Here is a 27,850-nt window from a genome sequence, read left to right as displayed (position 1 = left end):
TTTTTGCCTTCTTGGAGTGTCCTGCAGATGGGGAGAGGTGAAGGCTGGTGGAAGGCACCAAAGGGTCACTGCGCACCGACACCGCGGTACCTGGTGCCGACTTGGAGCAGCGCAACGGTGTCGGGGTCAGGGCCCACTCCATCAGAATGGCTCGGAGCCGAACGGCCCTTTCCTTCTTGGTCGGAGGTTTGAAGGATCTGCAAATCTTACAGCGATTGCGGAGATGGGTTTCCCACACACAGCGTAAACAGTCCACGTGTGGACCACTCACTGGCATCTGCTGCCTGCAAGTGTCTCGGGGCACAGGGCATGCCCCACCTGGGCGCACTAAACTAAACTACTTTAATGACAGGCACTCTGAACTCTGAACTAACAGAGTCCAAGAGGGAAGTGCAGCCAAGCTGGAGCAGGGCAGTTCCGACGCACCTTCACTGGCGGCAAGAAGGAACTGAGGGTGGAGGGAGCGCGCAGATCCCCTTATTCTGCGCCATAGCAGTGCCACTCCAGGGGTCCCTAGGGACGCTCCCCTACGGATACTGCTAGGGGAAAAACTATTGTGGAATACACATGAGCAATCACTCGAAGTAAAACCAGGAGTTCCCATCAGCTCTGTGTGCTTGAGGAACCAGGGCGCTGTACCCAGCCTGTCTGACTCATGAAAGACCCGGCCCCCCAGCCTCTGCTTGAACCAAAACCCATCAGAGAAGGGCCTTGCAGAGAGCAGTGAAGGGGGGTGGGAGACACACCTAGACCCCTGGGATAAGGGGGACAGGATTAAGTGTCATTTGCATTGAAGATGGGACAAGGAGGCATCTCCATTAGCTACAGATTGGAGAACAGAGACTCCAAGGCAGGAACCGCACTGAACTCTGGGACCAGCAAAGCAGGGAAGCAGTGCATGGTGGGGGATCTCTGCTCCAGCTGTCAATGAACCCGCCTGTCCACCCCCAGCTTGTAGTAAGTAAAGGCCCTGAGGCCTGAACTAAAGTAATGGTCAAGGCTTTGCTAGCATAAAAGCAAAGTGAAGCTGTGAGCCAGAGGCAGGCCCTGCTCACAGAAGCTGGCAAGGAAAGGGCTGATGCTGCATAGTTACAGTATAAACATGGTACCAAGACACACTATACCGGAACATTCCACAGATAACATGGAACAGGCCGACCCATCCCAATGACAGGGGCAAAAGGGTAAAATGATGGAGAGAGTTGTTTTGATCGAACCAACAGGTACAAGGTGCGAGGCGGCACCTTACTACGTAGAGGGGTTGTACCTTGCTGCGTAGAGGGGTTGCACCTCAATACGTCAGGAGTGATGTGTAACTTGTTTGTATCTGTGGATAAAAATGGATCCTTGGGGTGGTGTCTTTGTCCGGCTGAGGGGGCAGTGGAAAGTCCCGCCACTGAGCTGAGTCCATTGCCGAGCGGCACTTTCTAGCAGTATGCCCGGTAGACTAAGTAGTCTACGGGGAACTGAAATTGTGTCAGGGTCGCAATAAACCTGGCCGAGGTGCCTTCGTACCTTACTAGACTCTGTGGTCATTGGGGGTTCTCGTCAGGTCTGCTGTGTCAGCTATCTGCAGAGCTGGGGCAGCACACAGAGGGAACACACGCACGCAGCCGAGTGATATCAACAGGAGAAAGCAGAAGCACCGGTAGCCTCTCACAACACAGCAGTGATCAGACCGATTCTAGCAATAAATCCTTTATTGGGATCCAAAATAGTGAAGCTGCCTAATTGCATTGGGAGCTCCCTGGAAGGAACATCGCCCCCAGCCAGGAATGAGCAGCTCCCACGTCTAGCCTGAACAAAGCAACTCTGGGATTCTCCATTGTTTACCCCTAAACAAACCGAGTTTCTCCATTGTTCTTTCCCTACAAAACCCCCGACCCACGCTCAGGTGAGTGCTCCGATGCCTGGATCCAAACTCTGCATCAGTTCCATGGGAACGTCATCTTCTCCTGACTGGGTGTGCTGGGGGCTCTGCCTGGCGCAGCTCCCACCATCACTGGGAGCCCCGATCGATTCCAGCTTCACGGCGCGGTGAGAACCCAGCTCTTGCTCTCGCGGTGTAGCTTCTGACCCTGACTGGTGTGATCAGGGATCGTTCTCTACACCTGACTTTTATAATCAAATGCAAGTTAGAGTTAATATTATCACGGCTTTGTTTGGGTGGCTCCCCTCATTACCTGGCAATCAATAACTTTCATGATTAAGCCGGTTGCTTCTCTCTCTCTCTCCCCCTCGTGGGTGTTTTTTGGTTTTCTCCTCGTCCCTAAGCTAAAGATCCCGGCAGCACCCAAAAATCCCGTGGGGTTTGCTCATCAAGGGGGTTACGACCAGAACAATTGTAACGTGACAGTGGGGATGGGAACATGCTGAACCTGGGGCATATAAGGGGTCAGCTTGGGAGTGCGGATTAACCCGGTCCGCTCAGTGCTCTGTTAGTGTGTGTGTCTCTGTCTGTCTGGTTCTGGGGCTGGAGGAGCCCAGCCCGGGGGAACTGAGGTCCGGCAGGACAGCTCCATTGGGGGGGACTTGCAGCAGGGAGCAGTCCAGCTCTGTAGGAGAACACACATAACACAAGCAGCACATTGATAGAATTACAGAAACCCCCTCCCAGAAGAGTAACCCGAATAAATGAGCATACCCAAAGTAACGGGCAAATCTGGTAACACAGGAGAGACCCTACAATAACACGCCAGGGCACACGGCAGCACCAGGGTTTACGAGAGACCCTACAATAACAAACCAGTGCATGCACCAGCAGCAGCAGCAGAGTACATAAGTAGGGCCCTACCAGCTTCACAGCCATGAAACACATGTCCCGGACCGTGCAATAGCCCTGATCTCCCCCGTGCTCCTGGGAGCGCCCGGCTCCTCGCTGCAAATCCCACATTGGCTGGGGTGGGACAGGACTTGTCCTTCCCCTGCATGGCCACTCTCGGGAAAGATCAGACCCACCTCCGGGTGCCTCTGGCTTGGGACCCCCATGGGTACAACACGTGAAATTTCAGATGTAAACAGCTGAAAACGTGAAACTGACCAATTTTAAAACCTTCTGGCTGTGATCAAAATGGAGTGTGAATTTGGAAGGGCCCAATACCTAAGAGACCCAACAGTAACACTCCAGGGCAAGCAGCAGCTCTGGTGTTTATGAGAGACCCTACAATAACACAGCACTGCATGCAGCACCAGCAGGGTTCCAAGACACCCTACAATAACAAACCAGAGCAAGCAGCAGGTGCAGTGTTTATGAGAGACCCTACAATAACACACCAGCGTGTACAGCTTTCCAGTATCAAATCTCAGTAAACAACAAGCATCACTTAGTGCGAAGTCAGAAGCCCCCCCTCAAACGACCCTAGTGGTTGGCTCTAGGGTGACCAGACAGCAAATGTGAAAAATCGGGATGGGAGTGGGGGGTAATAGGAGTCTATATATGATAAAGAGCAAAAAATCAGGACTGTCCCTATAAAATTGGGACATCTGGTCACCCTAGTTGGCTCTGACCAGCACCCCACAGGTCTCAGCCAGCCCAGCCCTGCTCCCCGAGTCCTCTGGGTCGCTGTTCTCAGCAGACGACGCAGACGGAGCGCCGGGGCCGGTTCATCTCCTGCCTCAGGTTCTGCATCTGCTGCTCCAACCGCGCCGCCTCCCCCCGGAATCCCTCGCGCAGCAGCCGCTCCTGCTCCTGGGGGACAGAGCCGAGGGTTAGCGCCACCGACACAGAGCTGTGGGGATGTGGAGCGGGGGCCAGGGGTCCTGACTCCCACCTCCCCTCCCCGCTCTAACCACCAGACCCCACCCCACTGCCCTCCAAGAGCCAGGAGAGAACCCAGGAGTCCTGGCTCCCAGCCCCAATTAATGCCATGATCCCTTTCCCTGGCACCCGCTGGTATTTCTCCACCATCTCCCGCTGGTCGGCCAGGAGGCGCTGGTAGCCCCCGGGCACCGAGTAGCTCCCCTCAGAGACCCATTCAGCTCCCAGAGCTGGGGAGAGAACCCAGGGGGCTCCCACCCCCCTGCTCCAGGCAGCCCAGCTCCCCAGGGGCCCGGGGCAGGTACCTGCAGTTTCAGGGCCAGCGCTCTCTCCTGCTCGGCCAGCAGCTGCTTCCTATCCTGCTCCATCTTGGCCGTCAGCTGCTGGACGTGCTCCTGGTGGCTGCGCGTCTGGTCCTGCAGCAGCTGCTCCGTCTTGGCCTGCATCTCCTGGCTCAGCTGGGCCTCCCGCTCGGCCGCCTCGGCCCGCGCCCGCTCCGCTGGGGGGGGGGGGGGCACATGGTCAGGGCCAGGGGCTCGGGGTGTAGAGCCCTGGCCCGGGGTCACTGGGTCATCGGCAACCAGGAGTCACCAGATCTATGGAGCCAGAGCCCTGGCCCTGGGGTCTCCACGTCCATGGGACCACTAGATCTATGGAGTGCTGGGGTCACCAGACCTGGGAGGCCACAGAGACTGTACCCTGAGGCACCGGATCTATGGGGCTACAGAGCCCTGGCATTGTGGAGTCCAGGAGTCACAGGATCTATAGGGCCGGGAGGGCCAGGGGTCACGGGGACTATGGGGCCATGAGGGCCAGGAGTCACGGGGTCTATGGGGCCATGGTGTTCAGGGCGGTGAGTCTGGGGCCAAAAGATCACCAGATCCATAGGGCCGTGGGGGTCACAGGACTACGGGCCCCAGCTCTGGAGTCACCTTCGATCTCCCTCTGTCTGTCCGTGAGGCTCTGGTCCGTCTGCAGGACGGCCTGGGCCACCGTCTCCTTGGACTTCAGAAACTCCTGCAGCACCTCGGCCGCCTGGGGGCACCGGGGAGAAAGGGGGTGAGCCGGGGCCCTCAGCCCCTCCCACCTGACCACGTGCAGCTGCTCCCCCCCACAGATTGAGGGGCCCACAGCCCGTCCCACCTGCCCCCCCATACATCGAGGGGCACAGCCCCTCCCCCCTGCACCTGCCCCCCACACACACACACATCAAGGGGCCCACAGCCCCTCCCACCTGCACTTGCCTCCCCACAGACACCTAGGGGGCCCCAGACAAGCCAGAGCCTCCACGCTGCCCTCTCATCCCATCAGCCAAGGACCACAAACCCTCAGCGACACCATCGGTACCTCCCTCCCCAGGGCGCCTGCGGGCTGTGTGTGCAGCTCAGAGCCACGGCCAGAGACAGAACCCAGGAGTCCTGGTTTCCAGCCCCCTGCTCTCACCACCAGAAATCACTGCCCTCCCAGACCTGAGGAGAGAACCCAGGAGTCCTGGCTCCCAGCCCCAGTTGATGCTATTCAGTCAATTCACCATGATCCCTTTCCATGGCACCCGCTGGTATTTCTCCACCATCTCCCGCTGGTCGGCCAGGAAGCGCTGGTAGCCCCCGGGCACCGAGTAGCTCCCCTCGCGGACCCGCTCCTCCAGCTCCTGCGACAGCTCCATGAGCACGGCCTTGCACCGGTCCGACGACGCCTCCTCATTCCGGTGGCAGAGCTCAGCGCGCTTGGAGTCCAGCTTGTCCTGCGGAGAGAGGGGACATCGGAGCTGGAGGGGAAAGGCCTCGTGCCCCATTCCCTGCCCCAGAGAGCCAGACAGTTCCCTGCCCTGGGGCCAGCACGCCCTGGAGGCCCCATGCCCCATTCCCCACTCCACAGAACCAGCCAGTTCCCTGCCCTGGGGCCAGAGCGGGGCCAGTGGCCACTAGAGGGAAAAGACCTTGGGTCCCATTCCCTGGCACATGGAGCCAGCCAGTCCCCACCCTGGGGCCAGAGCGGGGCCAGCGCCCTCTGGAGCGGAAATGCCCCGTGCCCTGTTCCCCCTGGGTCGCTGCAGGCTGGGGCAGGAGGGGCTGTGCCCCCATTGCATGGTCCCTGGTACCTTAAGCTGCTGCTGGTATTGCTGCTCGTCGTCCTTGAAGGCGCGCGCCATGAACGCCCGCAGCGCCTCCCGCTCGCACTGGGCGTGCACCTCCAGCAGCTCCTGCACGCTCTCCGTGGGCAGCGCCGCCCGCCACTCCAGCTGCTCCTCGTAGACAGCCACGGCCTCCCCCACCGCCGCCGAGTTCTCGATCTGCGCCAGGGCCAGCACCGCGCTCTCCATGCAGGGCACCGCCCCGCTGCGGATGGCGATCACGTAGGTCACCGCCAGGTTCCCCAGCACTGCCGGAGGGGCAGGGTCAGCGCCAGGGGGCCCAGCGCGGCCAGAGGGGATCAGGGTCAGCGCCAGGGGGCCCAGCGCGGCCGGAGGGGGACAGGGTCAGCGCCAGGGGGCCCAGCGTGGCCGGAAGGGCAGGGTCAGCGCCAGGGGGCCCAGCGCGGCCAGAGGGGCAGGGGCAGTGCCAGGGGGCCCAGCGCAGCCGGAGGGTGACAGGGTCAGTGCCAGGGGGCCCAGCGCGGCCGGAGGGGGACAGGGTCAGTGCCAGGGGGCCCAGCCCGGCCGGAGGGGCAGGGGCAGCGCCAGGGGGCCCAGCCCGGCCGGAGGGGCAGGGGCAGCGCCAGGGGGCCCAGCGCGGCCGATGGGGATCAGGGGAAGTGCCAGGAGGCCCAGCGTGGCCGGAGGGGCAGAGGCAGCGCCAGGGGGCCCAGCGCGGCCGGAGGGGATCAGGGGCAGCGCCAGGGGGCCCAGCGTGGCCGGAGGGGCAGAGGCAGCGCCAGGGGGCCCAGCCCGGCCGGAGGGGCAGGGGCAGCGCCAGGGGGCCCAGCGCGGCCGATGGGGATCAGGGGAAGTGCCAGGAGGCCCAGCGTGGCCGGAGGGGCAGAGGCAGCGCCAGGGGGCCCAGCGCGGCCGGAGGGGATCAGGGGCAGCGCCAGGGGGCCCAGCGTGGCCGGAGGGGCAGAGGCAGCGCCAGGGGGCCCAGCGCGGCTGGAGGGGATCAGGGTCAGCGCCAGGGGGCCCAGCGCAGCCGGAGGGGCAGGGGCAGCGCCAGGGGGCCAAGCGCAGCCGGAGGGGGGCAGGGTCAGCGCCAGGGGGCCCAGCGCGGCCGGAGAGGATCGGGGCAGCGCCAGGGGGCCCAGCGCGGCCGGAGGGGATCAGGGGCAGCGCCAGGGGGCCCAGCGCGGTCGGAGGGGCAGGGGCAGCGCCAGGGGGCCCAACGCGGTCGGAGGGGGGTAGGGTCAGCGCCAGGGGGCCCAGCGCAGCCGGAGGGGCAGGGGCAGCGCCAGGGAGCCAAGCGCAGCCGGAGGGGGGCAGGGTCAGTGCCAGGGGGCCTAGCATGGCCGGAGGGGGACAGGGGCAGCGCCAGGGGGCCCAGCGCGGCCGGAGGGGGACAGGGTCAGTGCCAGGGGGCCCAGCCCGGCCGGAGGGGCAGGGGCAGCGCCAGGGGGCCCAGCGTGGCCGGAGGGGCAGAGGCAGCGCCAGGGGGCCCAGCACGGCCGGAGGGGATCAGTGGCAGCGCCAGGGGGCCCAGTGTGGTCGGAGGGGCAGAGGCAGCGCCAGGGGGCCCAGCGCGGCCGGAGGGGATCAGGGTCAGCGCCAGGGGGCCCAGCGCAGCCGGAGGGGCAGGGGCAGCGCCAGGGGGCCAAGCGCAGCCGGAGGGGGGCAGGGTCAGTGCCAGGGGGCCCAGCGTGGCCGGAGGGGCAGAGGCAGCGCCAGGGGGCCCAGCGCGGCTGGAGGGGATCAGGGGCAGCGCCAGGGGGCCCTGAGCGGCCGGAGGGGGGTAGGGTCAGCGCCAGGGGGCCCAGCGCGGCCGGACGGGATCAGGGGCAGCGCCAGGTTCCCCAGCATGGCCGGAGGAGCAGGGGCAGCACCAGGGGGTCCAGCGCGGCCGGAGGGGATCAGGGGCAGCGCCAGGGGGCCCAGCGTGGCCGGAGGGGATCAGGGGCAGCGCCAGGAGCCCAGCGTGGCCGGAGGGGATCAGGGGCAGCGCCAGGGGACCCAGCGCGGCCGGAGGGGCAGGGGCAGCGCCAGGGGGCCCAGTGTGGCCGGAGGGGATCAGGGGCAGCGCCAGGGGCCCAGCGCGGCCGGAAGGGATCAGGGGCAGCGCCAGGAGCCCAGCGTGGCCGGTGGGGATCAGGGGCAGCCTCCTTCCACCCAGGCCTTGCCCATACTGGCCCTGGACTCCTCCAAACGGCCAGCAGCTCCCTGCCCTGGCCAGCAGCCCCGGTCCTGACCTGACCCTGCAGCACATACCCCAGCCTGGGATGCGCCCACTTCCCTCCTCCTGCACTGGCATCCCCTGTCCACAGCCCCGCTCAGAACGTGCTCCACTCCCGATCCCCTGCCCCCGATATGCGTCCCAATCCCCATCCCCTGCCCCTGGGACACACCATCCCCGGAGGGCCATGCCCCGATCCTCCCCCAAGAGCCGCGCCCCGATCCCCACTCACAGGTGCCCGTCACCACGTGGCCGCCGGGGAGGGTTTTGGTGCCCGCGTGCTGGTGGATGTGGCTGCAGAAGCGCTGCGCCGGCTCCAGGAAGTCGGGGCTCAGCGCTGCCTCGGGCAGCTCGTCCAGCCGGGCCAGGTCGCAGCGCGGGGCCGGGCGGTCGAACACAAAGCACTTGCGGGAGGGGAAGTACTGGCGCAAGTACTTCTTGGGCAGATCCAGCTTCTCGGGCTGGCCTGGGAGAGACCCCAGGGTCAGACCCATGTGCCTGGTATCCACCCCCCAGAGGAGACCCATGGGGCCATTTACGCTGATATCTTGCCCCCTCCCTGCCCCCCGAGACCCATCCAGCCCAGTCCCCGCCCTGCACCTTGTCTGCGTTTCAGGGCGTTCTCCAGGTACTCGTCCTCGGTGATCTCCCGCCCGTCCAGCTCCAGCTGCAGCGTGAAATCCCGCACGGCCCACACGAAGGCCGGGAAAAAGTGCACGAATTCAGCTGAATCCTCCCCCTTCTGCCGGCCGCCCTCACCTGCCACCTTCACCTTGATGTGCTCCGTCAGCTCCGTCACGTAGCTGGGGGCCAGCTAAGGAACTGGAGACGCAGCGCCCCCCACAGGGGGTCCCTGAGCCCAGCACCCACAGCCCTCACCCCGCTGCCCCAGGAACGGCACTGCTCCTGGCACCCACCCCACACCCCTGCTCCCAAGAGGGTGCGACAGGTGCTACCCAGTTATGGGAGTGGAATCCCAGCTGCCCCCACCTCCCGGACTCCTGGGTCCCTCCCAGCAGGGGCAGGATACTGCAGCTGCTCCAGGGCGCGCTGGTCGATGGTGCCCAGGCTGTTGTAGACCAGGGTGCCGCTGAGCAGCACGGCCAGCGTGAAGATCCACACGTCGTTCTTCGCATCGCCCTGCGGGGAGGATAAAGGGGGGAAATCGCAGGGCGGCAGTGTCGGACCCCACTGCAGAGGAGCAGGGCAGGGTGGATATGGGGCAGGGAGCTGGAGCTCCCCCTGCAGGTCACACAGGGAAGCACGGCCCATCAGACCCCACTGCAGAGAAGCAGGGTTGTGGGGTGTGACGAAGTGGGGGATTTTCTTAGTGTTTTACGTGAACACTGTGTGTGCCTCAGTTTCCCTGTGTGCTGCGTGTGTAACGAGGTGGGGGAAGGGGTTTTTAATTGCAGGGGACCAGGTGTGACCTCGCCTAGCAGCCGGGACCCCGGACACCGGCCTGGAGATTGGGGACCCAGCGACTGGTGACCAGGGGGCCCAGCCCAGCTCGGGAGCAGCCGGTTCTGGCCAGTGGGGGGTCAATGGGCTGAGGAGAGGGGGGCCCGGGGACCTGACCAGCCGGGTCCAGCCAGGGGAGAACAAAGGACGGCAGAGAGGGGCCCAGCGGCCTGTTCACCTGGGACTGAAGACAAAGGGCGGAGGAGGGGCGGGTGGGGGAGGGGATTTAGGGGGCTGGGCTGGAAGGAGGGGGCGGGGTGGGGCTGGGCAGGGGACAAGGAGCAGCCGGACCCATGGGGACTGGACAGACCCAGCTGGCCGGGGCTGAGACTGGCCAGGCCCGAGGGCCCTGAGAACTGCCTGGGCTGGGTCCAGACGCTCAATACATCTCCTGTGTGACGCTGGCAGAGTCCCTGCAGCTAGAGATCGGGGGGCGTTGCTCCCTCTGGGGGTGGGGGCCCCGGGGGCCAGAGCGAGGGGACTGCCTGAGAGGATCCACGGCAGAGGTGCGGTCCCAGGAGGTGGCGAGGTCAGAGGGCCTAACCCGGAGCGTGAGTGAACCCCCGAGAAGGGCTGTCACACTGGGGGGTTCCTCCCAGGGGCTGTACAGAGCCACAGGGGCTGGGAGTCTGTGACGGGGGATATGGGGCAGGGAGCCGGAACTTCCCCTGCAGGTCGGGGGTGGGGAGCATGGCCCACCAGACCCCACTGCAGAGGGATGGGGTGGGGGGATATGGGGCAGGGGAGACTGACCTATGCTGACCCCTGGGCCACCCACCTCCAGGCCCAGAGCCCCTTCCCACATCCAGAGGGTTCTTGATCCCCCTAGGTGTCCCTGGATCCCCAGAGCCGAAACCCAGCCCTGCCCTCCCATCACCCCCCACTCACCTTCTCCACGTCGCCCAGCCCCTCGGTGTCCAGCAGCACCAGGGTGTGGCCGGCCCGGCGGGGGTGGGGCAGGCACCACATCCAGATGCCCTTGGTGTGCGACTGCACCGTGGCGCCCAGCGAGAACCCTGGGGAGAGAGGGGCGGAGCTGGGATAGACGCAGAGCGAGGGAACCCAGGAGTCCTGACTCCCAGCCCCCTTCCCCCTGCTCTAACCACTAGACCCCATTCCCCTCCCAGAGCCAGGGAGAAAACCTAGGAGTCCTGGCTCCCAGACCCCCTGCTCTGACCACCCCACTCCCCTCCCAGAGCTGGGGGCAGAGAGAGGCCAGTGGAACGATTGGCCAGTGCTGACCTGTCACCTCTGTCAACCCTTCCCCACTACCCTGGATCACCCCACGGGCCTGTAAGGATACAGCCCTTGTCTGTAGAAAGTCACATCCTCACATTCCATCGGGCTGGTAAGAAGGAGACCCCGTCCTAACGGCCCCACTATCACCGGATACACAAACCGATCTTAAGATGGTTACAGAAAACTTAGTTTGGTACATCCTGTCTGGCAAGAAACCACTTATCAGTAGCTCATTTCTTTATTGTTTTATCTTTATGGTCCCCACTTCCCGACTGTTTGTCTGTATGATCTCTGCCTGGTTCTTCGCTTGTTTCTGTCTGCTGTATAATTAATTTGGCTGGCTGTAAATTAATGAAGGTGGTGGGGGATGATTAGTTAGAGAATTTTGTTACACTATGTTAGGATTGGTTTGTAACATTTTAGTAAAATGATTGGTTAAGGTACAGTAGGCAGGACTCAAGTTTCACTGTATAAACTGGGGTCCATGAAGGAGACGAGCAGAGAAGAAATAGAAGAAGAAGAAGAAGGAAGAGGAAAGACCAGAAAGAAGAACTCACCTCAAAGACACAGCCTAAGATCACTGCTGCTAAGAATTCTCTGCACGACCAGAATCCCTACGAGACTGACCTTGCCTGGCCAACAGGGAAAGTCCGCTTGCCTGATCAGGATTGGTGACCAGAGCATTGTATGCTTCGTATGTGCATTCTGCTTCTTGGTAATTATTAATAAATAGAGGTGAAGAATATTACTGTGTAAGGCTCTTTCTGTGGTAAAAGGTGCTGCAGACCCGCTAAGAGTACGCCCATAGCCCCTGAAATTGGGTAAGGGTGGGTGCCCCCTGGAGGGTGTGAGTTACAGAGAATTTTGTGCGGGTAACAGATTTGGTGGAGAATGCGGGCAGCCTAAGGTCGTGTGGCCCGAACTGATCTAGCCTACACAGTAATAGCAGCAGAATACCGGTGATACTCTGTCAAAAAGTGTTGCTACATGCTCGGCAGATTGTTCACCCTGAAGCAACAGGAGGGAAAGGAAACAAAGCAAAGTGACCGGGGGGGGGGGGGGGTTAGCTGAAGAGCCCCCCCTCCCCTTGCTAAATGGGTAGCGGAACAGGGTCCATGCCCTGGGGACAAGATTCCTTCCAGAGGAGGGATGCCCTTGAGTCCGCCTGGAAGGGGTTTGAAGCATTCTGTGAGTGCATGAAGCCAAAACCAAAGGAAAAGGCTAGGAAAGCACCGCTGGGTGGGAATTGCGCAAAGCTGTCACTAATCTCTCCAGCCTGGTAGCGCTCCAGGAAAGGCAGCTGGAGGATTCCAGACTCGATTTGGATGTCATTAAGGATAATTTGCCTCAGTATAAGGCATCTGAGTGGGCCAGTGCCGTTTCAGCATTACACAGTGTAACAGCTCTTCAGGCGGAAACAAGAGAGTGGGAGCAACTGAAACTGGAAGTACAGAACCTGAACGGGGAGGGATCTACACTGCAGATGAAGCTGGGGGTTGCTCAGGCCGCTGTCAGAACAGTGTTACAGGAAAATACGGCTCGGGCCCGGACAGGCAGTGACCACACAGTCTGTAGGCAGCGAACAGAGAAACTGGAAATCGTGTTGGGAGCCTGGAAGGGCCCGGGGGAGGCGTGAGTGTGGGCCTGGGGGATACAGACACCTGGGAGGACACTTGGAATGGGGATAGTTGGATGGCTTCCGAAGAGAAAGATCCTGGATGCTCATACGCCCCCGATGCTTCCCCTGAGGGAAGTGGGGACTTGCAGGGTTTGAAATTAAAAGCACAAATCAATCCTGTGGCTGCAGTTACCACAAGGGCGGTAACAAGAACAGAACTTGACCCAAATGATGTACAACGACGAAGGGAAATAAGGCAAAATATGACCGAGTTTTCTGATTTTAGCCCAGACCAGGTACAGGTGGCTGCTCCGTTAGTGGGCCCCTAGAAAGGGACATGTGTCTGGACAGGATGGGGAAGGTATTGGCATGAACCGGGTGGTGGTCGGCAGATGATGAGGTTCTAGCACTTCTGCCTGGGCAGCAGTACGCAGTGCTGAGGGGCGGTTAGGTGCGAGCGGTGTTCCTGCCACTGGAGGGGGCTGGGCGAAGGAAGCAATGAAGGTAGGGATGTCGGCCCGACAACCGGGGAAATTGTTCCATGTCACAGAACAGGCCCCTGTGACTCCCCGGAATTGTATGTTATTTAAAAGGAGATACTGGCCATGGCTGCCGGGTTGTGCCAGTAGGAACTGGAACTCCACCGGATTTCAATACTTTAGCTTTTCAGCCGGCATTGTTAGATGGTTTGAATTCAAGAACGAGAGTGATTTTAGGACCCATAGATCGAGCGAGGGGATACTCGGAGTTGAAACAGGAGATTTTTTGAGCAGATGTAGTTTTTCGAGACATGCAGGGAGAAGCGGGAAAAGGAAATAGGGACGGGAGAATGGAGCCTGTACAGGTGGTAACTTTTGCTGACAATGGGCCCCCAGATCTCCAAGGGGAGCCGGGGGGAAAAGGGGCCGATGCACAATGGCATGTTAGAGGAAGAGGACGGGGAGATGCACTGGGCAGCAGAGGAACCAGAGGAAGAAATGGATCTGGACGTGGGTATCAGATGCAGAACAGAGGATGTCCGGCTGAAGGTGGGAAAGGTACATTGAGAGGGGAGGCGTGGAGGAAGCTCGTGATGGCAGGGGAACCAGAAGAGAAGTGGGACGGGAAGCCCACAAGTGAGTTACTGCAGAGGGCTGCCCAGTCAGACAGGCGAGAGGAATTGATTGATGAGGTTCCTGTAGCTCCCAGAACGGACCCCGAAGCACTGGCACCACCCCAATAGGGGTGCCCACCTCCCCGGAGTCCCCCTGAGGTAGTGGCCCAACTACAGTATGACAAGTGGGGGGCGTCCCATTGTAGGGGCAATAATGGGGAGATTAGGGGAACAAACATGCCCCACTATGCTAACTGACACCGGTGCATCAATATCTGCTTGGAGAGCAGTGGCTTCCCGGGGACGCTGAGGAAACAGAAAATTCAACACAACTAGCATCCTATACAGCAGAGACAATGAAAGCGTCTATCACGGGACCGATCCTGACCCACACAGGGAATCGGGAGTCATGGGTAAAATACCTTGTTCAGAAACAGGATCAAACTGGGAATGGGGGTAAGGAGGATGGAGTATTGGGAACGTCGTACCCTAATGAGGGGAGACACATCGTGGACTTAGCCAACGGGTTCCTATGGGCAAATAGTGAAGAGCCAGCAGAAACACCCACCCCCTCCATGAATGCTGTACGTAGGTCTGGGCTGTAAAGGCCCCGGAAGGAGGGAAAGCAGAAGAAGGGGACCCAGAAGTGGACAAGTTTCCTGGGGTATCGGCTGAAAATAAACTGGAGTGTGGGAAAATGGATGCTGAGGTTTGAATTGGAGGGCCTCACCCCCCTCCACAGCGTCAGTACAAGTATCCTCCGGAAGCAGAGGAAGGGATCAAATCCACCACTGAACGTTTGTTAGAACAGGGTGTTATTGGGCACATGGCGAGTACTAATAATGCCCCGATGGGCCTGTACTGAAAGGGGGTGGGAAGACCTGGCGAAGGACAGTGGATTTTAGAGCATTAAACGCAGTAGCCCCTGCCCCTGCCCCTGCCCCTGCCCCTGCCCCGGGAGTGGCCAAGTACCAAGGAGTCACTGCAGTAGGAGAGTGGTTCTCAGTGACAGATTTAGCAAACACCTTCTCTGCCATCTCCTTGCACCCTGAGTCCTGGTACAAATTTGGGTTCACTTCCAGGGGACAACAGTTGTGTTTCACCAGAGTCCCCAGGGTTTTCATAATGCACCTGCAATTGGTCACTCCTGTGGTTAAGATGTGGGGGAAATGGACACCCAAAGCCCAAAAGAGGGTCATTTCCTATGCTGATGCTATACGGGTGCCTGGGGACCATAGGGGGTCGGTAGCACCACTGAGCAGATGTTACAGATCATCCAAGATACCACATTTGAGGCTGGCAGAGGCAAGGCCCAGCTGGTACAGCAAGAGGTAAAAGACTCAGGGGTCATATCGGGAAAGGAGGGACAAACCCCAGATGCACAACGGGTGGAACTGACTGGAAAATGTCCTGCCCCCACTCATGTGGCACCCTTAAGAGCCCTTTTGGGAACCTGAACCTCTCGAGAGATGTTACCGAAATGTCACCCACTGGGTTTTCTCCTAAAGAAAGGGCAGCAGTGGGGGCCTGATCAGGCAAAGGCATCACTGACCCTGAAAGAGGATTTGACCCAGGTCCCGGCCCCACATATCCAAAGGTGGGAGAACCATCCACCCCGCAACTGCCTAGTACTGACGTAGCGCTGGGAGCAGCGCTGTTACAGCAGCAAAGCACCGGGAAGTTACAAATCGTGGCCTATGGGTCCAAAACACGGAATTACACTGAGCAAAATGTCACCCCCTGCGAGAAAAAGAAAGAGTCCTGGGCCTTGGTGTGGGGCTTGCAGCGCTGGGGGTATATCACTGGAGGATCTAAAGTCATAGTACAGACAGTACGTTCCCCTCGAAATACAGAATACCAGGAAAGGCGCAGGAGGGGCAGGTATCTAACCCTAGGCTGGCACAATGGCCTCTGGCCCTTGTCAATGGAGGGAGAACCGTAGGAAAGGGAAAGGTGCTATCCCCTGCACCATGTGGCCTTGCAGTGCATAATTCCCTCTGGGAGTGGAGGCCCAGGGGGTCCAGAGTGAGGGGACTCCCTGAGGGGGCCCACAGCAGAGACAGACGTGCTAAGGCTCAGAGAGGTGCGGCTCCAGGAGGTGGAGGGGCCTACGGCTTAAACCCCGAGAAAGAGCAGACCCCTAAGAAGGGCTGTTGCACTGAAGGGGGCTCCCCACAGGGACCGTATGGAGCTGAGAGAGAGCACGAGTCCTGTGAGTCCGTGAGATGAGGTATCATGGCAAAGGTTATGATCTGCTGGAAACCATCTAAATAGGTGCATTATCCGCGCGTATGAAGTGATGAGAGTGTGCGGTATGGCTGTCACCAAGATATGCTGTGGGTTTGGGAAGCGCCCAGATACCAGCTCCCCAGAGACAATGTCAAGGAAAGTAACCAACGCCCGGGCAGGTGTCAAACAACCATCGCCAGCCATTGTCCAGCAAGGAGCTACAATGCAATCACTCACCGGCATGAGGCCACACCAGGGGGACTGCTCAACCTTGCCTGGGGACTCAGCAACGCCCCCAGACATGCCTGGATTTGTGTTCCCCAAGCACATGGACTAAGGGTATGAAACAGGACACGGGGGCCCCATGCTGGGCTTTTCTCCTCCCCCCACCTACACTGCAAGCAACAAGGACACTGGGAAGACTGAAGACTCCAACAGAGGGGACTGGCCCAGGTTTCTAGGGGGACAGCTGTGTACTGTGAACTGCAATATCCAGTGGGGTGAGAAAAACTGCTTAGCCTAGATGTTGCCCAGGCTAAGAGGGTTGGGAGTTTAGACTCCGGGCTTATATTTTACTTGATTTTGGTAACTAACTCTGGACTTTTTCCCTATCACTTATAATCACTTTAAATCTCTCTTTTGTAGTCAGTAAATTTGTTTAACTGTTTATCGTTACCAGTGAGTTTGCCTGAAGTGTTTGGTGAATCTGCTCAGGTTTACAAAGGCTGGTGTATGTCCACTTTCCATTGATGAAGTGGGGAACCAATGAATAAATTTGCACCGTTCGTCTTGAGCAGTGCAAGACGGTACATTCCTGGGGTACAGCGCTGGGAGCTGGGGGGATTCGGCTGGTGCCTTTCCACGTGTGATCCAAGACCGGCTCTGGGAGCATTCATGGAATCTAGCTGGGTGCGGGCTCCACATGCGGTTGTGCTGAGTGATCACAGCGCTGGGAGGGGTTTGCTGCTGGTCACTAGCAAAGCATTGTGGGAGACAGCCCAGGCTGGGGAGCTAAGGGGGCCCAGCGGTCCCACAGTCCCAGGCTGCACCCCGGGGATCCCGTCACGTACGGGACAGGTTATTAGATCACCAATACGAGCTGGACCTCACCGGGTTAAAAGGGTCCAGGGTCGTGCCTCAATGTGCCCCACATGTATAAACACTCCATACGGGGTGGGCAGCACGGTTACAATTATGGTATGTTCAAAAACCCGTAAGGAGTAGCATGTGTATTCTGCTTGGTAACTGTCAATAAACAGAGGGGAAGGATATTACTGGGTAAGGGTCTTTCCCTGCAGACCCACAAAGCGCATGCCCTGCGCCCTAGGAACTGGGTACGGGTGGGCGCCCCCTAGAGTGTGTGTGTAACGGAGAATTTTGTGCAGGTAACAGGCCCGTCTAGCCTGGTATCCCGCCCCCTCCCTCCCCTGGGATCAGCCCTACAGGCCCGTCTACCCTGGTATCCTCCCCCCTCCCTGCCCCCGGATCAGCCCCACGGCCCCATCCACCTCAGATCCCCCCCAGCGCTCACCTCCTCGGTCCTTGCCGGCCAGTCGGTTCAGGAGGTAGGACTTGCCGGTGCGGTATAGCCCGGCGATGGCCACCACCACCACGGGCTGGCGGACGCTCTGGAGCAGGGCCAGGGCTCGCTGGTTCAGCTGCAGCTCCCCATCCGGGCTGTTCTCGATCAGGCACATCGGCTCCTCCATGGCGCCTGGCTGTGCCGTGCCGGGGGCAACCTGGGGGCAGCAGGGCGGAGTGAGGCTGGGAGCAGGGGGCACGGAGGGGGCTGTTTCCACTCCCCCCACCAAAGGCAGCCAGGAGGGGATTGGGGCTGGGCCAACAGGGGCCACTCACCTTGGCCAGGACCGGCAGGGCGGGTCGAGACACCTGAAGCGGGACCACGCACTCCATCTGTCCAGGAGAGACAACGGGGGGCAGATACATCATGGAGAGCGAGAGAGTGTGGCCGGATCTGTCACCCGCCAAAGGGCTGACGCACCCCGTCACCTGCCACAGAGCCGCTCAGCGCCTTTCCCCTTTAGGAGGCACCAGCCCTGATGCACCCCAGGGCAGGGACGGGCTGGCTCAGGGGGGCGGGGAATGGGACACGGGGCCTTTCCCCTCTAGGGGGCGCTGGCCCCGATGCACCCCAGGGCAGGGACGGGCTGGCTCAGGGGGGCGGGGAATGAGACACTGGGACTTTCCCCTCTAGGGGGCGCCGGCCCCGATGCACCCCAGGGCAGGGACGGGCTGGCTCAGGGGGGCGGGGAATGGGACACTGGGCCTTTCCCCTCTAGGGGGCGCCGGCCCCGATGCACCCCAGGGCAGGGACGGGCTGGCTCAGGGGGGCGGGGAATGGGACACGTGGACTTTCCCCTCTAGGGGGCGCCGGCCCCGATGCACCCCAGGGCGGGGACGAGCTGGCTCAGGGTGGTGGGGAATGGGACACGTGGACTTTCCCCTCTAGGGGGCGCCGGCCCTGATGCACCCCAGGGCAGGGACGGGCTGGCTCAGGGGGGCGGGGAATGAGACACTGGGCCTTTCCCCTCTAGGGGGCGCCAGCCCCGATGCACCCCAGGGCAGGGACGGGCTGGCTCAGGGGGGCGGGGAATGAGACACTGGGCCTTTCCCCTCTAGGGGGCGCCAGCCCCGATGCACCCCAGGGCAGGGACGGGCTGGCTCAGGGGGGCGGGGAATGAGACACTGGGCCTTTCCCCTCTAGGGGGTGCCAGCCCCGATGCACCCCAGGGCAGGGACTGGCTGGCTCAGGGGGGCGGGGAATGGGACACGGGGCCCTGCCCCACTAGGGGGCGTCAGCTCCCACCTAGCTACAATGCTCCGTGGCTATAAGTGGTTCCGTGTGTGACATGAGTTGCTGGGTCTCAGCCCAGTTCCAAACAGGAAGCCCCGCCCCCCCAATACAGCCCAAGCCGCAGCTCTCTCTAAACCGAGCTGGGACCAGGAACAGCCCCCCCGCGCACGCCCCTGCAGCCCCTTCCCCCCAGTCCCTGGGGCTGCCCCCGACTGACCTTGGGCTCCGGCACCGAGGGCTGGGCACTGCTGACTGCTGCTCTCCTGAGTGGGGCACCCCCCATGGGGTCCATTGGGTACACCACGGAGTAATCGCTGCTTTCCCCCTGTTAACTGGAGCCTTCCCTGCCCCCACCCACCGCACAGATCCCAAGGGACCCGTGCCCTGCCCCCGCCTGAGCCCCTCTGCTTCCCCCAGCTCCCTTCCCCCACCACACAGATCCCTAGGGACCCCCTCGCCCATCCCCACGTGAGCTCCATTGCATCTCCCAGAGCCCAGCCCCCACCCACCACACAGATCCCATGGGACCCCGTCCCACCCCCCCATGAGCCCCTCTGCATCTCCCAGCTCCCTTCCCCCACCACACAGATCCCTAGGGACCCCCTCCCCCATCCCCACGTGAGCTCCGTTGCATCTCCCAGAGCCCAGCCCCCACCCACCACACAGATCCCATGGGACCCCGTCCCACCCCCCCATGAGCCCCTCTGCATCTCCCAGCGCCCAGCCCGCTTCCCCCCAGACCCTCCCTCACCTGCAGGTCACTGCAGAGCTCATTCAAGAGAACGGGCTCGTCCCGGGACAGCAGGTCCACAACACGCTCCAGGAAATCAGCCAAGACTGGAGAGAGAGGACAGAGCAGGATTCGGTGGGCTGGGGGCTCCTGTCCAGTCACCCCCTCCCCCTCCGCCCTGGTCTGGCTCAGGTACTGAGGTTTGTGATGCTGCTGCAGGGTGGGCTAGGACTCCTGGGTTCCGACCCGGGCTCTGCGCTGGCCTGCTGGAGGCAAGTCATGGCCCTGCTTTGTGCCTCAGTTTCCCCTGCTGTACAAGGGGGACAATGGTACTGACCCCTTGGAGATGGATGGCTGGGAAGCACTAGAGAAGAGCCAGGGATCGTCATCCTTACAGGCAGCTGAGTTCCTTGTTCCCAGCCATCGAGGCGGGTGATTTTCCAGCCCGAGGCCGGGGCCAGAACTGGGCGACTGACGGGCTCTCGGGTCTTGGCAATTCCAAAAAAAGCAAATTGTTTCGGATCGAACGAAAGAATAAAACTGCTCAGAACTTCCAGCCAATTGAAAAGCCCAAATCCTGACGTTCCACCGACACCCCGAGAGCCCAGCCTTCGGGGGCCGTTTTTCGGTTTAAATAAAACAGGAAATCTCAAAATGGAAAGTTGTTTTGAACCAAAAAACAGACTTCTGCCATTTGGGGAAGTTTGGGGTTTTTCCCACCACACCAACAATATGGAGAAAGCAACGGGAATTCAGGGGAAATGTCTCTGCTGCAAATCTGCATTTGTCCCCAAACAAATGTGTCCAGCAGTACCCAGGATCCTGACTTTTCACTGCTATTTATTGGGTGTATTACGGTAGTGCCCAGACGCCCTGGTCCTGGCACACGACCTGTTTGCGCTAGGCGCTATACGCTAGGATTGCTATTTATTAGGTGTCTTACGGTAGCACTGAGGCCGCCCGGTCTGGACCCATGATCTCATTGCGCTAGGCGCTGTACAGATACCCCCCAGCCAGACACTTACACGCCCCATCAACCACTCTTTTCCCCACCACGGTCTTCGGGCTCCGGCTCAAGGCGTAGTCCTTAAAACGCCCCATCTGCTCCTGGAACATGGGGTGCAGCTGGTCTGTGGGAGCCGGCAGCTCGCCGTGCCCTCCATCCGCTCGGGGGGAGCAGAAATGGAACAGCTTCCGGCAGGGGAATAATCTCTGTACGCAGCTGGACGGGGAGTCCTCCGAATCTGCGAGAGAAAGGGGGGTGGCAGGTGAACCCTGGGGTCACACAGAGAGGCAGGGGATACTGAGGGCAGAGATGTGGCCGCTCTGGGGCAGGGCACGAAAGCTGTTGATACATGGACCCCTCGTGCATCATGGAGATGCAGCCACCTCCGGGGCAGGGCGCGGAGGCTGTTTCTCACCAGTGCTCGTTTAGGACAGGAAGTGAAGCAGGCTCCTGTACCCCTCTGAGACGGCAGGGGTGAGTTGGGGAGGCAGGATGGAACCTGAGCTGGGCTGGGGACCAGCCCGGACGCCGGGGTTCCTCTCCCCTGGGGGAAGGGCCCCGATGGCCATGCACCTTGCGGGGAGCTGAGAGCCGAGTCCAGCTCGTGGTCCGTGGCTTCCAGCACCTCGTCCAGGCAGGGGTCGGGCGCCACGTCCCGCAGGCACCACACGAAGTCGGGCAGCACGCTGCTCAGAAGGAAGCTATTCTCCCAGGAGAACTCGTCCCGCACTCGCACTACCCGGGGCAGATCCCTCACGTACCTGCAGGGGGCGCCGTGAAGGAAAAGAGAGGGCCGAGCGACGGGAACCGAACTAGGCGGGGGTGGAGGTGGGGGGGCGAATGGGACATGGGGCCTTTTCCCTCTGGGTCGCCAGTTCCCATCCGGCCCCAGGGCAAGGAACTGGCTGTGGGGGGACGACAGGGAATGAGGCCGGGGCCTTTCCCCTCTAGGGGGCGCCAGCTCCCATCTGACCACAGGGCAGGGACTGGCTGGCTCAGGGGGATAGAGACCGGGGGGATGGGGGGGACACCTTTCCCCTCCAGGGGACGCCGGCCCTGATCCAGCCTCAAAGTGGGGGAACCAGCTGGCACAGGGGGGCAGGGAATGGGACATGAGGCCTTTCCCCGTCAGGGGCGCCGGCCCCGATCCGGCCCCAGAGCAGGGTGGGGGCCGTGCTGGGAAGGATACGTCAGGCGGTCGAGCTGCCTCTGGGGGTCGCCCTCACTCCTGGTGTTATAGACAAAGACGCTGCTGAGCAGCACGTTCAGGACGAAGAGTCGGGAGAGCTTCGTCTCATCGCCCTGCAACGGCAGCGAGAGGCACATGAGCAGCGGGTCTAAGCACAGCACCCCACTGCCCTCTCAGAGCCGGAGAGAACCCCAGAGTCCTGGCTGCCAGCTCCCCTCCCCCGCAACCACAGCACCCCACTGTCCTCCCAGAGCCGGGAGAGAACCCCGGAGTCCTGGCTGCCAGCCCCCCGCACCCCCCCCACACACACTCTAACCACGGCACCCCACTGCCCTCCCAGAGCCGGGAGAGAACCCTGGAGTCCTGGCTGCCAGCCCCCCCGCAACCACAGCACCACGCTGTCCTCCCAGAGCCGGAGAGAACCCCGGAGTCCTGGCTGCCAGCTCCCCCCCTCCCCCCCACACTCTAACCACTGCACCCCACTGCCCTCCCAGAGCCGGGAGAGAACCCCGGAGTCCTGGCTGCCAGCCCCCTCTGCTCTAACCCACCAGACCCCACTCCCTCCCCCCCCCCCCACCCACACTCTAACCACTAGACCCTACTACCTCTTGCTCGGTGAATCCCTCTGTGTCCAGCAGCACCAGGGCCTGGTCAGGCTGAGTCGGGTGGGGCAGGCACCACACCCAGATCCCCGGGGAGCGGGGGAAACCTGTGGGGACAGAGAGGGGCACTGAGTGGGGGCTGTGGGGAGAGGGGGGTCGGGGAGGTGTTGGCGGAGGATCAGGGGAGGCAGGGGTTCTGGAGGCCCAAGCAAGGGGTTGGGGAGGCCCAGGTGGGGGGCACAGGGGGATGGTGGAGGCACAGGCAGAAGGAAGGGGGAGCAATGGGGACCCTTCACCTTCGCCCTGCCCCGCCAGCCGGTCCATGAGGAAGGATTTCCCGGTGCCACAGGGCCCGAAGACGGCGAGGACGTGGAGGGGCCGGGTGAGGCCTCGGAGCAGGCCCAGGGCGGCCGGGTTCACCTGCAGGGCACCAGAGCTGGGCACCGGCTCTACCAGGCAGACGGGCTCCATGGCGTCCGTGGGGGGTCGGGCGCATGGGGCTGGGGGAGAGAAGGCAGTGTTACACCAGAGGCAGTGCAGCGGGGATGCCAGTTGGCTTCTGGAGGGGCCACGGTTGGGAGCCAGCTGGGACCACCAGCACCAGGCCCACCGCAGGGCACCCGCTCTGCACAAGGAGGGGGCAGAAAGGACCCGCTCTCCAGCCACACGGCCCCTCTGCAGGGAGCTGACTGGCTCTGTTTCACAGAGGGGGAAACTGAGGCACAGAGCAAAGGCAAGGCTGACGACAGATCCCAGCCCCCGCTGCTCTAACCCACTAGACCCCACTCCCCTCCCAGAGCCAGGGAGAGAACCCAGGAGTCTTGGCTCCCAGCCTCCCCCCACGCTCTAACCACCAGCCCCCTGCTCCCCTCCCAGAGACAGGGAGAGAACCCAGGAGTCCTGGCTCCCAGCCCCCCCTGCTCTAACCACCAGCCCCCATTCCCCTCCCAGAGCCGGGGAGAGAACCCAGGAGTCCTGGCTCAAACCTGGCTGGGGCCGTGCGAGGACCTCAGGGTGGAGCGGAGCTGGGGTACCGCAAGCTGTGAAGTGTCCCCGGGCTGTGGGAAGCGGGACTTTCACTTTCCCTTTCGCGGCTGCCAACACTTCCCCCCACCCAGCAGTGAGGAGTCCGGTGGCACCAAAGACTAACAGATTGATCTGGGCGAAAAGCCCCTTCGTCAGTGTGACGGAGCAGGGAGCAGGGCAGATTTGACCTGGGAATGTTGCAGGGGGGTTGCAGTGGGGATGTGGGACTTCCCTTGAAGGAAGCTACCTGAGCTGTAACCTGAGCCAGGAACGGGGGTGGGGAGAATTAACACCTTCTGCCCGGGAGACTGAACAAAGGAGAGGAGCAGCGGGAGGAGTTTGGAGTTTAGTTTCGGTTGGGGCTGGGTGGTGCAACGCAGGGAACCCCAAGTTGGGGTCTAAGCTCCCTGAACCTCCCAGAGGGACCTAATTGAGGGGGTCTGGTCGTACCTACACGCTCTGCTTGAGACTGTGTTCCTGTCCTTAAATAAACCTTCTGCTTTACTGGCTGGTTGAGAGTCGCAGTGAATCTCGGGAAGAGGGGTGCAGGGCCCTGACTCCCCCACACTCCGCAACAGTCAGCAAGCGCCTGCCCAAATCAACCTGCTCGTCCTTAAGGGGCCACCAGACTCCTCGGTGTTCTCGTGGATACAGACTAACACGGCTACCCCGATACTTAGCGTTAAATCCGTGACCCTACAGGGGGAAGCGGGGACGCAGGACTCCTGGGTTCTTTCCCTGGCTCAGGGACAGGGGTGTGGTCCAGGTCTCCTGGGTTCTCTCCCTGGGTCGGGGACAGGGGTGGGGTCCATGACTCCTGGGTTCTCTCCCTTGCTCGGGGTGGGGTCCAGGACTCCTGGGTTCTCTCCCTGGGTTGGGGTGGGTTCCAGGACTCCTGGGTTCTCTCCCTGGGTCGGGGACAGAGGTGGGGTCCATGACTCCTGGGTTCTTTCCCTGGCTCAGGGACAGGGGTGGGTTCCAGGACTCCTGGGTTCTCTCCCTGGGTCGGGGATGGGGGTGGGGTCCAGGACTCCTGGGTTCTTTCCCTGGCTCAGGGACAGGGGTGGGGTCCAGGACTCCTGGGTTCTCTCCCTGGCTCGGGGAGGGGAGTTTGAAGCTCTGTGTTCAGCACTGCTCTCTTATTGTTCATGTCGCTGCTGCCACCGTCAGGAACTAAATGAGAACGAGAAACGATTCCCCCGCCCCTGCTGCTGAACAAACGCTAGACTGGCAGCCCCCCCTCTCCCAGCGCAGGACGCAGCCCCTCTGGGGTGGGGCAGGGGCTGGGTATATAGGGACCCCTCACCTGGCCCAGGGACGTGGCCCCTCTGGGATGGGGCAGGGGCTGGGTATATGGGGACCGGGTCGGGGGTGGTTATATGGGGACCCCTCGCAGCCCCTCTGGGGTGGGGGCTGGTTATACAGGGACCAGGTGGGGGGTGGTTATATGGGGACCCCTCATCCGGCGCAGGGACGTGGCCCCTCTGGGATGGGGCAGGGGCTGGGTATAGGGGGACCGGGTCAGGGGTGGTTATATGGGGACCCCTCGCAGCCCCTCTGGGGTGGGGCAGGGTTGGTTATACGGGGACCGCTCATCCGGCACAGGGACGCGGCCCCTCTGCGATGGGACAAGGCAGCAACTTACCACCATGACCAGTAGCACTTTGGGACAGGAAGTTAAGGGCAATGTCTTACCCGCTGACTGTGCAAAGGGAGTGAGAGGCTGAGCTGAACTGAGTCCCCCAGTGGGGGTTTAGTGGAGAACTGAGGTCAGCGCCCCAACCCGGGGAAAACGGTCCTGGCCTTGGGGCTAAGACAACTCTGTCATTTCTGCTGGGCCAGGCTGCAGCACAGCATGCTGGGAGCTGCCACCTCCATGGGCCGCTCTGCAGTGGTGCATGCTGGGAGCAGTTGCCTTCATGAGCCCCACAGAAGCAATGCCTGCTGGGAACTGTCCCCTCCCTAGGTCATGTGGGAGCAGTGCATTCTGGGAGCGCTTTACCTCCCTGGGTTCCAGCAGCGTATGACACTTTCAAAGGCCAAACCTCAGATGAAGCAGTGCATTCTGGGAGCTGTCGTCCCCCACAGGCTTTGCTTCTGCAAGTCCCCATTGCAGCATTGCATGATGGGAGCTATTGCCTCTGGGAGCAATGATTGCTGGCAGCCCTCACCTCCATGGGCTGCACTGGCGCATTGCATGCTGGGAACTACTCCAGCTCCATGGGCTGCACTGGCGCATTGCATGCTGGGAACTACTCCGCCTCCATGGGCTGCACTGGCACATTGCATGCTGGGAACTACTCCAGCTCCATGGGCTGCACTGGCGCATTGCATGCTGGGAACTACTCCGCCTCCATGGGCTGCACTGGCACATTGCATGCTGGGAACTACTCCAGCTCCATTGGCTGCACTGGCACATTGCATGCTGGGAACTACTCCAGCTCCATTGGCTGCACTGGTGCATTGCATGCTGGGAACTACTCCAGCTCCATTGGCTGCACTGGTGCATTGCATGCTGGGAACTACTCCAGCTCCATGGGCCAGGGATGCCATTTAGGGGAGGAAAGGGGGTCTTTCCCCCACTCCCCCCAAGTTTCAGTACATGTCCTAGTGTGACAATGCGGTTCTGGCGGAACCCAACTGAGAGTGCCAACTCAGGACAAATTGCTCAAATAGGGCAGTTACAGCCCAAGGCTGGGGTTTTTTCCACCTCTAAGGCAAACCAAACCAGCCAGACTAGGAGAACTTCGGTCTCACCCCACTGGCTAACCACAAGTCTCACAAGCAATCTCCTTAGACACTCCAGTTTCCCAGTACTCCCACCAGTGCCACTCGTTATGGGGACAAATGGTTATGAAAACCAATACCCCAGTAAAAGAAAAAAGGTTCTCCTGATCCCAAAGGACCAAGACCCAGACCCAGGTCAATATACAAATCAGATCTTACCCACAAATCACGCTGTTGCCAATCCTTTAGAATCTAAAATCTAAAGGTTTATTCATAAAAGGAAAAAGATAGAGATGAGAGTTAGAATTGGTTAAATGGAATCAATGACATACAGTAATGGCAAAGTTCTTGGTTCAGGCTTGCAGCAGCGATGGAATAAACTGCAGGTTCAAATCAAGTCTCTGGAATACATCCCCCGCTGGGATGGGTCATTCAGTCCTTTGTTCAAAGCTTCAGCTTGTAGCAAAGTCCCTCCAGAGGTAAGAAGCAGGATTGAAGACAAGATGGAGATGAGGCATCAGCCTTATATAGTCTTTTCCAGGTGTAAGAATACCTCTTTGTTCTTACTGTGGAGAATTACAGCAAAATGGAGTCTGGAGTCACGTGGGCCAGTCCCTGCACACTTTGCTGAGTTACAAGGCGTATCTGCCTTCTCTCAATGGGTCCATTGTATAGCTGATGGTCCTTAATGGGCCATCAAGCAGGCTAGGCAGAGCTAATCTCAGCTTGTCTGGGATGTCACCCAGAAGCATAGCATAAGTTTGCCATACAGACAGTATAGAGCCAATATTCATAACTTCAACTACAAAACTGATACACACATCTAGACAGCATAATCATAACCAGTAAACCATAACCTTGTCCTAGACACCCCATTTGACCCCCTTTACACAAGATTTGGTGCCACTACAGGACCTTGGTTGCAACAATGATCTATACGGTCCCAGTTTATGTCAATAACGTCACACCCCCAACGCAAAATTGATGCAGGAAGGGATGACACAAACATCTCTGACTGCATCCCAAGAGCTCCCCATCCTGGGTTCTGTCTCACTACAGCTAGTATTGGGTTAGAAGCCGTACCAGTGTATAACAGAAATGGTTTATCAAAATCATGTTCAACCACATGATTGAACCTCTTTACAAACTCAAGGTAAAACTTAGTTAGAACAATAGTGGATTGGATCTGCTCTGGCAGCATGGTTCCTGTATGTGCCATGTGATCTTGCCAAGAGCTAAAGAAAACAGCTACTTTATCCATACAAGCTCGGGCCAATGTTTGGAACCCAATTAACATCGAATAAATGCAGATATTAATGTTCTTCATAGTCCAGGAATCTTGGCATTTAGCCATGAAAGCAATATGGTAGTGTGCCTCAGTCTTCCTTTTCATACAGCACATTAGGTCTGGAATGTCCTCTCCCCTGTGAAAAGTTCCCATATTGTTTATATGCATTGCCTGTGAAACCCCAGTGTAACAAGGCCTTTTAACATAACGTGTGTTTTCATGTATTCCTTTTAACATGTCCAAGGGATTCTCCAAAAGATCAGGCACATTGTATATTTTTACAGTTTGTGGCAATAGCAACACATTCATTACAAAATTAAGCAATAACAACAAGTTCATTGCAAGTGTCCATCTGCAATCATGGTTGTCATGCCACCCCTTTGGCTCAATACCATTGGAGTTTGGGCATTTTAGAGTTAACCTGTTGTGACGTTATTGACATAAACTGGGACCATATAGATCATTGTTGCAACCAAGGTCCTGTAGTGGCACCCAAATCTTGTATAAAGGGGGTCAAATGGGGTGTCTAGGACAAGGTTATGGTTTACTGGTTATGATTATGCTGTCTAGATGTGTGTATCAGTTTTGTAGTTGAAGTTATGAATATTGGCTCTATACTGTCTGTATGGCAAACTTATGCTATGCTTCTGGGTGACATCCCAGACAAGCTGAGATTAGCTCTGCCGAGCCTGCTTGATGGCCCATTAAGGACCATCAGCTATACAATGGACCCATTGAGAGAAGGCAGATACGC

At 60.2% G+C, this 27,850-nt stretch overlaps 1 protein-coding gene across 3 annotated transcripts; it reads right to left on the bottom strand.

The window, feature by feature from the left end:
• Window positions 1-1,682: 1,682 nt before the first annotated feature.
• LOC135978423 (guanylate-binding protein 1-like) lies at window positions 1,683-23,238 on the bottom strand. Of its 3 annotated transcripts, XM_065579370.1 has the most exons (18): window positions 23,042-23,238; window positions 22,352-22,555; window positions 22,059-22,162; window positions 21,454-21,566; window positions 20,838-21,025; window positions 20,284-20,502; window positions 19,280-19,365; window positions 17,571-17,627; window positions 17,245-17,452; window positions 10,423-10,550; window positions 9,104-9,213; window positions 8,674-8,876; window positions 8,306-8,539; window positions 5,859-6,139; window positions 5,289-5,501; window positions 4,690-4,792; window positions 4,063-4,256; window positions 1,683-3,688 (listed from the first exon to the last, which is right to left on the bottom strand). In XM_065579370.1, the coding sequence occupies exons 2-18, from the start codon at window positions 22,524-22,526 to the stop codon at window positions 3,569-3,571; spliced, it is 2,736 nt and encodes a 911-aa protein (XP_065435442.1). In that variant the 5' UTR covers window positions 22,527-22,555; window positions 23,042-23,238; the 3' UTR covers window positions 1,683-3,568. The 3 variants fall into 3 exon arrangements, with proteins under 3 accessions (XP_065435442.1, XP_065435443.1, XP_065435444.1); XM_065579371.1 differs by lacking the exon at window positions 22,352-22,555 and having other exon boundaries at window positions 23,042-23,236; XM_065579372.1 differs by lacking the exons at window positions 19,280-19,365; window positions 20,284-20,502; window positions 20,838-21,025; ... (2 more) ...; window positions 22,352-22,555; window positions 23,042-23,238 and adding an exon at window positions 18,746-18,875.
• Window positions 23,239-27,850: the final 4,612 nt, after the last annotated feature.

This window comes from Chrysemys picta, unplaced genomic scaffold (genome assembly GCF_011386835.1).
Source record: "Chrysemys picta bellii isolate R12L10 unplaced genomic scaffold, ASM1138683v2 scaf253, whole genome shotgun sequence".
Taxonomy (NCBI): domain Eukaryota; kingdom Metazoa; phylum Chordata; order Testudines; family Emydidae; genus Chrysemys; species Chrysemys picta.
Note: the sequence above shows the minus strand (reverse complement) of the source record. Positions and strands in the feature narration are given on the sequence as shown.